Source organism: Anomaloglossus baeobatrachus, chromosome 1, assembly GCF_048569485.1.
Source record: "Anomaloglossus baeobatrachus isolate aAnoBae1 chromosome 1, aAnoBae1.hap1, whole genome shotgun sequence".
NCBI classification, from domain to species: domain Eukaryota; kingdom Metazoa; phylum Chordata; class Amphibia; order Anura; family Aromobatidae; genus Anomaloglossus; species Anomaloglossus baeobatrachus.
In genome coordinates, this window is record NC_134353.1 from 959647192 (window position 1) to 959657652 (window position 10461).

The window sequence follows — 10461 nt, forward strand, 5'->3', positions numbered from 1 at the left end:
AAGGTAGCTGATAGTCTGGGCAACCTCCTCGACCGTTGCCCAGACTTAGAAGTTTCCCGACAACTGTTTAGCGGAGGGGCAAGCCGGGCAGTATTTCCTCCAATATCCATGGTGTCCACAATAGAAGCACAGCTTGAGATCTCGGCGTCTTCTCCTCTCCTTCTCATCCGGACTGATGGCTCCAACTTCCATCCGTTCCATATCTGGCAAAGAAGGTGCCCAAGGTAGAGGGGGCGGAATCTCACGCATGGTTCCCCTTCTTTCCCGTAATCTGCGGTCCATACGAACTGCCTCCGTCATCGCATCATCCAAAGTGCTGGGAGGAGGGTGCAGAGCCAATGCGTCTTTCAGGGACTCCGAAAGACCTCTCCAGAATTGGCACCTGAGTATAGAATCATTCCACCGTACCTCAGTGGACCACTGCGGAAACTCAGAACAATATAGCTCAGCAGTGTGGTTTCCCTGAGTGAGACACATGATCCTGTCCTCAGCCACCCGTACACGGTCTGGTTCGTCATATATCACCCCGAGGGAGTCAAAGAAGAGGTCAACCGAATGCCGTTCCGGGGCCGAAGGGGGTAGGGAAAATGCCCAGGTCAAGGGACCCCCTCTAAGTAACGACATGATGATCCCCACCCGCTGGATCTCATTCCCCGAGGACCGAAGCCGGAGAGTGAAATGAAGCTTGCAACTCTCCCTAAATGTCCGAAATAGGTTTTTCTCCCCCGAGAATTTATCGGGGAGCATCACCGTGGGTTCAAGGGAGGTCAGTTGGACATCAGTGGGACTATGCTGTCCTACGGTTTGTGAGGTAACTGCCACTGAGGTGACCCTCGCAGAAGCAGAAACCTCACTCTGCAGAATATTGTGTGAAGCTACCAGGGTGCGATGCTCTGCAGCCAAATCCTGCACCAGCTGCGTAAGGTTGGCTACTTGCTCGCACAAAGTACTGAGTGGATCCATTACAGTCTGGTATCCTGCAAAGTTGGATCCCACTACCAAGAATTAAATGGCTTTTTTCTTTTATTCCTCCCTATGGGAGATAAAGCCTATTGGGGCCGGCTATACTGTAATGCTGCCACCAGGGGGAGCCAGAGCTCTGCAGCAGACGACACTACACAGAGCAATGAGAACCAGGAAGGAAATGCACAGCGTTCTCATGCACTGCCTAATCAGCACAGCTGAGAGGCAGAACTGCAGGGTATGTGAGGAATAGGGAGACAGGCTGGGTCAAACACCGTACGGGCAGAAGCAGGACCGGAGGAGCGAGCAGAAGCGAAGTCAAAGTCAGGCTATGGTCAGTACCGGAGGAAGCAACCGATGGGGAAATAGGAGGGAGGACACAGGACAGGAGGGACGACCAGGGGACAGAACACAGACAAGGGCACAGGGGCACAGGAACAGACAGATCAGGATATCACTCACAGGACCAGCAATCACAGGCAAAGCAGAGCTAAGCTTATAGCCGGCGCTGGTTCACTGGAAGTATCAGCTTTTAAGGCATGCAGGGGCCGGAAGTGAGGCCCGAGAGAAGGCTTCGCCCCCTAGCCATGTGTATAGGGAGGCGAATCATGACACAGGGGTCTAAGATTATCAGTGAAAACCAAGTTTTAGGATTCTATTTTTTTAAAATGACAAAATCTGTTTTTCTTCTTTTGACAGAAGATTTTGGCATTATACAGAATATAAATGAAGAGCAAGTCATTATCCCAGATAAACCCTCAGCTCTTCACACCCAAGATCTGTCAGCTGATGTGTCTAAACCATCTCCCGATTCACCACAGATTATTCAGCAAAATAAGAGCCACATGAGGGGTGGTCAACAACAAAGAGCTCACACAGGGGAGAAGTTGTATTCATGTAATCAATGTGGAAAGTGTTTTACTCAAAAGTCTGCTCTAATTTTACATGAAATAATTCACAAAGGAAACCCATTTTCATGCTCAGAATGTGGAAAATGTTTTAGTTATAAATCACATCTTGTTGTACATCTAAATACTCACATGGGGGAGAAGTCATATTCATGTCCAATATGTGGGAAACATTTTATTCAGAACGCAGATTTTTATGACCATATAAAAACTCACAGAAGAGAGAAGTCATTTTCATGTTCAGAATGTGGGAAATGTTTTATTCAAAAATCAAAGCTTGATATGCATATAAAAACTCACACGGGGGAAAAGCCATTTTCTTGTTCAGAATGTGGGAAATGTTTTATTGAAAAATCACAGCTTGATATGCATATAAAAACTCACACGGGGGAGAAGCTATTTTCTTGTTCAGAATGTGGGAAATGTTTTATTCAGAAATCACAGCTTAATATGCATATAAAAAGTCACACGGGGGAGAAGCCATTTTCTTGTTCAGAATGTGGGAAATGTTTTATTCAGAAATCACAGATTAATATGCATATAAAAACTCACACTGGGGAGAAGCCATTTTCTTGTTCAGAATGTGGGAAATGTTTTATTGGAAAATCACAGCTTCATATGCATATAAAAACTCACACGGGGGAGAAGCCATTTTCTTGTTCAGAATGTGGGAAATGTTTTATTGGAAAATCACAGCTTGATATGCATATAAAAACTCACACGGGAGAGAAGCCATTTTCTTGTTCAGAATGTGGGAAATGTTTTATTGGAAAATCACAGCTTCATATGCATATAAAAACTCACACGGGGGAGAAGCCATTTTCTTGTTCAGAATGTGGGAAATGTTTTATTGGAAAATCACAGCTTGATATGCATATAAAAACTCACACGGGGGAGAAGCCATTTTCTTGTTCAGAATGTGGGAAATGTTTTATTCAAAAATCAAAGCTTGATATGCATATAAAATCTCACACGGGGGAAAAGCCATTTTCTTGTTCAGAATGTGGGAAATGTTTTATTGAAAAATCACAGCTTGATATGCATATAAAAACTCATACGGGGGAGAAGCCATTTTCTTGTTCAGAATGTGGGAAATGTTTTATTCAGAAACCACAGCTTAATATGCATATAAAAACTCATACGGGGGAGAAGCCATTTTCTTGTTCAGAATGTGGGAAATGTTTTATTCAGAAAAGCGAGCTTAGTAGGCATATAAAAACTCACACTGGGGAGAAGCCATTTTCTTGTTCAGAATGTGGGAAATGTTTTATTGGAAAATCACAGCTTCATATGCATATAAAAAGTCACACGGGGGAGAAGCCATTTTCTTGTTCAGAATGTGGGAAATGTTTTATTGGAAAATCACAGCTTGATATGCATATAATAAGTCACACGGGGGAGAAGCCATTTTCTTGTTCAGAATGTGGGAAATGTTTTATTGGAAAATCACAGCTTGATATGCATGTAAAAACTCACACGGGGGAGAAGCCATTTTCTTGTTCAGAATGTGGGAAATGTTTTATTAGAAAATCACAGCTTGACATGCATATAAAAACTCACATGGGGGAGAAGCCATTTTCTTGTTCAGAATGTGAGAAATGTTTTATTGGAAAATCACAGCTTGATATGCATGTTAAAACTCACACTGGGGAGAAGCCATTTTCTTGTTCAGAATGTGGGAAATGTTTTATTGGAAAATCACAGCTTGATATGCATGTAAAAACTCACACAGGGGAGAAGCCATTTTCTTGTCCAGAATGTGGGAAATATTTTATTGGAAAATCACAGCTTGATATGCATATAAAAACTCATACGGGGGAGAAGCCATTTTCATGTTCAGAATGTGGGAAATGTTTTATTAGAAAATCACAGCTTGATATGCATATAAAAAATCACATGGGGGAGAAGCCATTTTCTTGTTCAGAATGTGGGAATTGTTTTATTAGAAAATCACAGCTTGATGGGCATATAAAAACTCACACAGGGGAGAAGCCATATTCTTGTCCAGAATGTGAGAAATGCTTTGTTCACAAATCCGCTTTTGTTAGACACATGACAGTTCACACAAGGTAGAAGACATTTATTTATTTTTTTAGAAACTGGTAAAGGTTATAGCAGTAAATGAACTCTTAGGCTATGTGTCCACGGTAGAATGTACCTGCGGATTTTTCTGCATGAAAATCCGCGACTTTCGCGGCAAATCCACACCTTATTTTTGCCGCGGATTTGCCGTGGATTTAACGCGGATTTACCGCGGATTTTGATGCGGATTTTTATTTTTTTTTTCCCCCATTCTATACCCAAAATCCACACCAAAATCCGCAACAATAATTGACATGCTGCAGATTTTTCCGGATCAAAATCCGCGGCAAATCCGCCGCGGAAAAATCCGCACCATGGACACAGCATTTCCAAAATGCCATTGAAATTACTTGGAAGTGCCGCTGCTGCAGATTTTCCGGAAATCCGCGGTAAATCCGCGGCAAAATCCGCGCGAAATCCGCAGCGTGGGCACATAGCCGTAGGCTGGAAACACATCTATGCGAGTAAAATCGGTCCGACTGAGCTGAAAAAAACTCGTCTGATTTTAGTTCAGATTAGGTCCAAGTGCAACGCAAAGTGCGATGCTTTTTCTGAATAAATTAATGATTTTACTAGCGTGTGTAATGCGTGTGTAATGCGTATTTTTTACTATGTCATCTGCCATTCAGCTCTGCTACATGGCCGCTGACAGCAGACACAGACAGCCATGTAGCAGAGCTGAATGGCAGATGACAGCAGACACAGACAGAGCCGCACGATCAGAATGAACTCGGGTGAACTTCACCCGACTTCATTGTAATGCTGCAGCTCTGTCTGTGCCACGTCCTGATTAGCGGTCACCTGTGAAGGGCTAACCGGTGATCGCTAATCCCCTGAGTGACTGAAGTTAGCAGCCCTCTCTCATACTCACCGATCCCCGGAGCGGTGCTGCACGGCATTCACACTGCTCCGGCGGCTTTTACTATTTTGAAAAAGCCGGCCGCTCATTAAACAATCTCATATTCCCTGCTTTTCCCGCCCACAGGCGCCTATGATTGGTTGCAGTGAGACACGCCCCCACGCTGAGTGACAGGTGTCTCACTGCATCCAATCACAGCAGCCGGTGGGCGTGTCTATACTGTGCAGTGAAATAAATAATTAAAAAAAACCGGCGTGCGGTTCCCCCCCAATTTTAATACCAGCCAGATAAAGCCATACGGCTGAAGGCTGGTATTCTCAGGATGGGGAGCTCCACGTTATGGGGAGCCCACCAGCCTAACAATATCAGCCAGCAGCCGCCCAAAAGTGCCGCATACACTGTACCCGGTTCTTCCCGATTTGCCCTGGTGCGTTGGCAAATCGGGGTAATAAGGAGTTAATGGCAGCCCATAGCTGCCACTAAATCCTAGATTAATCATGTCAGGCATCTCCCCGAGATACCTTCCATGATTAATCTGTAAGTTCATAGTATCATAGTTTTTAAGGTTGAAGGGAGACTCTAAGTCCATCTAGTTCAACCCGTAGCCTAACATGTTGATCCAGAGGAAGGCAAAAAAAACCCCAATGTGGCAAACAAGTTCCAATGGGGAAAAAATTTCCTTCCTGACTCCACATCCGGGAATCAGACTAGTTCCCTGGATCAATACCCTGTCATAAAATCTAATATACATAACTGGTAATATTAAATTTTTCAAGAAAGGCATCCAGGCTCTGCTTAAATGTTAGTAGTGAATCACTCATTACAACATCATGCGGCAGAGAGTTCCATAGTCTCACTGCTCGTACAGTAAAGAATCCTCGTCTGTGATTATGATTAAACCTTCTTTCCTCAAGACGTAGCGGATGCCCCCGTGTTCCAGTCGCAGACCTAGGTGTAAAAAGATCTTTGGAAAGGTCTCTGTACTGTCCCCTCATATATTTATACATTGTGATTAGATCCCCCCTAAGCCTTCGTTTTTCCAAACTAAATAACCCCAAGTTTAATAACCTGTCTTGGTATTGCAGCCCACCCATTCCTCTAATAATCTTGGTGGCTCTTCTCTGCACCCTCTCCAGTTCAGCTATGTCCTTCTTATATATCGGTGACCAGAATTGTACACAGTATTCTAAGTGCGGTCGCACTAGTGACTTGTACAGAGGTAGAACGATATTTTTTTCATGAACACTTATACCTCTTTTAATACATCCCATTATTTTATTAGCCCTGGCAGCAGCTGCCTGACACTGTCCACTAAAGTGAAGTTTACCATCCACCCATACACCCAAGTCTTTTTCTGTGTCTGTTTTTACCCAGTGTTCTACAATTAAGTACATAATCATAAATGTTATTTCCTCTACCCAAGTGCATGACCTTACATTTATCTACATTAAACTTCAATTGCCACTTCTCAGCCCAATCCTCCAATTTACATAAATCTCCCTGTAATATAAAATTATCCTCCTCTGTATTGATTACCCTGCAGAGTTTAGTATCATCTGCAAATATTGAAATTCTACTCCGCATGCCCCCAACAAGGTCATTTATAAATATGTTGAAAAGAAGCGGGCCCAATACTGACCCCTGTGGTACCCCACTATGAACTGAGACCCAGTCCGAGTACGTACCATTAATAACCACCCTTTGTTTCCTATCACTGAGCCAGTTTTTAACCCAGTTACACATATTTTCCCCTATCCCCATTATTCTCATTTTATGTACCAACCTTTTGTGTGGCACCGTATCAAAAGCTTTTGAAAAGTCCATATACACAACATCCACTGCATTTCCCTGGTCCAGGCTTGAACTTACCTCTTCATAAAAGCTGATCAAATTAGTTTGACAGGATCGATCCCTCATAAACCCATGTTGATACTCTGTCATAAGGTTATTTTTCTTGAGATACTCCAGTATAGCATCTCTCAAGAAACCCTCAAGGATTTTACCAAACGTAGAGGTTAAACTTACCGGCCTATAATTTCCCGGCTCAGTTTTTGTCCCCTTTTTGAATATTGGCACCACATTTGCTATGCGCCAGTCCTGCGGTACCGACCCTGTTATTAAGGAATCTGAGAAGATTAAAAATAATGGTCTATCTATCACAGAACTCAATTCCTGTAGTACTCTAGGGTGTATGCCATCCGGGCCCGGAGATTTGTCAACCTTAGTGATTTCGAGGCGGCGGCGTACTTCCTGCTGGGTTAAGCAGGTAATATTCAAGGGTGAATTTATGGTATTACACTAAAGTTACACTAAATAAACACACACAACTGAAAAAGTCATTTATTAGAAATAAAAAACATAAACAAATTCTCTGGTTCACCAATTTAATAAGCCCCAAAAAGCCCTCCATGTCCGGCGTAATCCAGGATGGTCCAGCGTCGCTTCCAGTTCTGCTGCATGAAGGTGACCGGGGCTGCAGAAGACACCGCCGCTCCTGTCAGCTCCATGCAGCAACTGAGGTGAGTAGCGCGATCAGCTGAGGTGTCACTGAGGTTACCCGCTGTCACTGGATACAGCGGTGGCCGTGGGTGACCTCAGTGACAGCTCAGCTGATCGATGATCCGGCTGTGCTCGCTGGACCGCATGCATGGAGCGCACATAGATCCATTCGGCACAGAGTTAGAAAATCGAGAGGAATTGAACCACGCATGCATTGAGCCTGTCAAAGATATCTATACATAGCTAGTGCATATTCAGTCAGCTTACAGGCATTTTTCATTTATACTGGTATATATTAATTAATCACGCTTAATGCATAATGATAAATTGTATGAAGTTATATCTTATAGCATCAAATAAATATTGATAATAAATATTAATATACAGCGTGTGTACACACCAATTTTGACGTGATCAGCAGACACCAATATATATACAATTTAAGCACTGAATAAATATAATTTCATTCTCTTTTATTCTTTTTCTCTTCTATTCAATGGTCATCCATGGTCCAAAGTAAAAAAAAAGCGAAGTCTTGAGGAAACCTTCTTTACATCATAATGACAATGAATCATTCTGGGGGCCCAAATTGCAGCAGGACAAAAATATAAATTATCTAGAAATAGAATTGTATATATTAGAAACCTAAAACCAAAACATCTAAAAACATAACCCTCCATAAAAAAACCTCATCCCGAAAGGTCGTCATAAACAAGGAATAAATGCATTTTGATAACCTATGCTGCGGAAAAGGACATTGTACCCATAATAAACATTCTTTTTTTATATATATTATATATATATCTATATATATAATTGCCTTATTCTGTCTGTCTGTCTGTCATGCTCCAAAATTGTGTCACCGTGACATGTCCTTACGGTGACACAAAGCTGATTGGCCGCTGGGTTCGCCATGGCCCCGCCCCCCCACACGGATTGGCCTCTCGCCCCAGCTCTCTGCAGGCCCCGCCCCCCTCACGCAATGCACGCTCGCTCTGGCCCAACTGACACGGGGCTCCGATTCCCAGGTGAGCACACACACACACACACATCAGATCACACTCACTCTCACACACACCTCACACATCACATCCACACACTCACAACATCCTGGGATATCGCTTGCTTCTACACCGGCTCCGTCACGATCCCAGCAGCGCCACACATAACCTTGCGATGCTGGGATCTTAACGGAGGCCGTGAAAGCTGGTAACCATTATACATATCGGGTAACTAAGGTCCCTTAGTTACCCGATGTGTATCATAGTTACCAGTGTACACCGGCTCACACTCACTCTCACACACACCTCACATCGCATCCACACATCAAGGTCCTGCAGCTGCGGAACATACACACACATAACAGCACACACACATACACACAAATCAGATCACACTCACACACACCTCACACATCACATCGCATCCACATACTCACAACATCCTGGGATATCGCTTGCTTCTCGGCAGCGATACTGTGCTGTTGTGAGCTTCCAGGACCTGCCGGGGGATCACATGGCCAGAAGCATGTGATATCCCCGGATGTTGTGAGTATCAGCGCGTATGTGCGATTTCGTCAGTGTCTGTGTGTGTGAGTGTATGCGATCGGGTGTGTGTGAGTGTATGCGATCGGGTGTGTGTGAGTGTATGCGATCGGGTGTGTGTGAGTGTATGCGATCGGGTGTGTGTGAGTGTATGCGATCGGGTGTGTGTGAGTGGATGCGATCGGGTGTGTGTGAGTGGATGCGATCGGTTGTGTGGGTGAGTGGATGCGATCGGGTGTGGGTGAGTGGATGCGATCGGGTGTGGGTGAGTGTCGGCAGAGGAGCACGGCGTGCTGGAGGAGGCTGGGAGCAGAGAGGCTGATCTTGGGGAAGGCTGGGAGGGGGAGGCTGTTGCTGAGGGAGGCTGGAAGGAGAGAGGCTGAGCAAACGTGCTCCATCCGCCATACTGCGCACTCCCCATCGTGCTGCATCCCCCTTGCTGCGCACTCCCAAACGTGCTCCATCCGCCATGCTGCGCACTCCCCATCGTGCTCTATCCGCCATGCTGCACACTCCCAAAAGTGCTCCATCCGCCATGCTGCGCACTCCCAAACGTGCTCCATCCGCCATGCTGCGCACCCCCCATCATGCTCCATCCGCCATGCTGCGCACTCCCAAACGTGCTCCATCCGCCATGCTGCGCACTCCCAAACGTGCTCCATCCGCCATGCTGCGCACTCCCAAACGTGGTCCATCCGCCATGCTGCGCACTCCCAAACGTGGTCCATCCGCCATGCTGCGCACTCCCAAACGTGCTCCATCCGCCATGCTGCGCACTCCCAAACGTGCTCCATCCGCCATACTGCGCACTCCCAAACGTGCTCCATCCGCCATACTGCGCACTCCCCATCGTGCACCATTCGTCATGCTGCGCACTCCCAAGCGGATGGAGCATGATGGGGGGTGCGCAGCATGGCGGATGGAGCACGTTTGGGAGTGCGCAGCATGGCGGATGGAGCACGTTTGGGAGTGCGCAGCATGACGGATGGAGCACGTTTGGGAGTGCGCAGCATGACGGATGGAGCACGTTTGGGAGTGCGCAGCATGCCGGATGGTGCACGATGGGGAGTGCGCAGTATGGCGGATGGAGCACGTTTGGGAGTGCGCAGTATGGCGGATGGAGCACGTTTGGGAGTGCGCAGCATGGCGGATGGAGCACGTTTGGGAGTGCGCAGCATGGCGGATGGACCACGTTTGGGAGTGCGCAGCATGGCGGATGGAGCACGTTTGGGAGTGCTCAGCATGGCGGATGGAGCACGTTTGGGAGTGCGCAGCATGGCGGATGGAGCACGTTTGGGAGTGCGCAGCATGCCGGATGGTGCACGATGGGGAGTGCACAGTATGGCGGATGGAGCACGTTTGGGAGTGCGCAGCATGGCGGATGGAGCACGTTTGGGAGTGCGCAGCATGGCGGATGGACCACGTTTGGGAGTGCGCAGCATGGCGGATGGAGCACGTTTGGGAGTGCGCAGCATGGCGGATGGAGCACGTTTGGGAGTGCGCAGCATGGCGGGTGGAGCACGTTTGGGAGTGCGCAGCATGGCGGATGGAGCATGATAGGGGGTGCGCAGCATGGCGGATGGAGCACGTTTGGGAGTGCGCAGCA

General features: G+C 46.4%; 1 protein-coding gene across 1 annotated transcript; it reads left to right on the top strand.

Moving 5' to 3' along the window:
- The first annotated feature begins 1765 nt into the window (after window positions 1-1765).
- Window positions 1766-3944, top strand: LOC142302778 (uncharacterized). Its single transcript, XM_075343891.1, has one exon. It carries the CDS (start codon window positions 1809-1811, stop codon window positions 3942-3944), a length of 2136 nt encoding a protein of 711 aa, XP_075200006.1. The 5' UTR covers window positions 1766-1808.
- Window positions 3945-10461: the final 6517 nt, after the last annotated feature.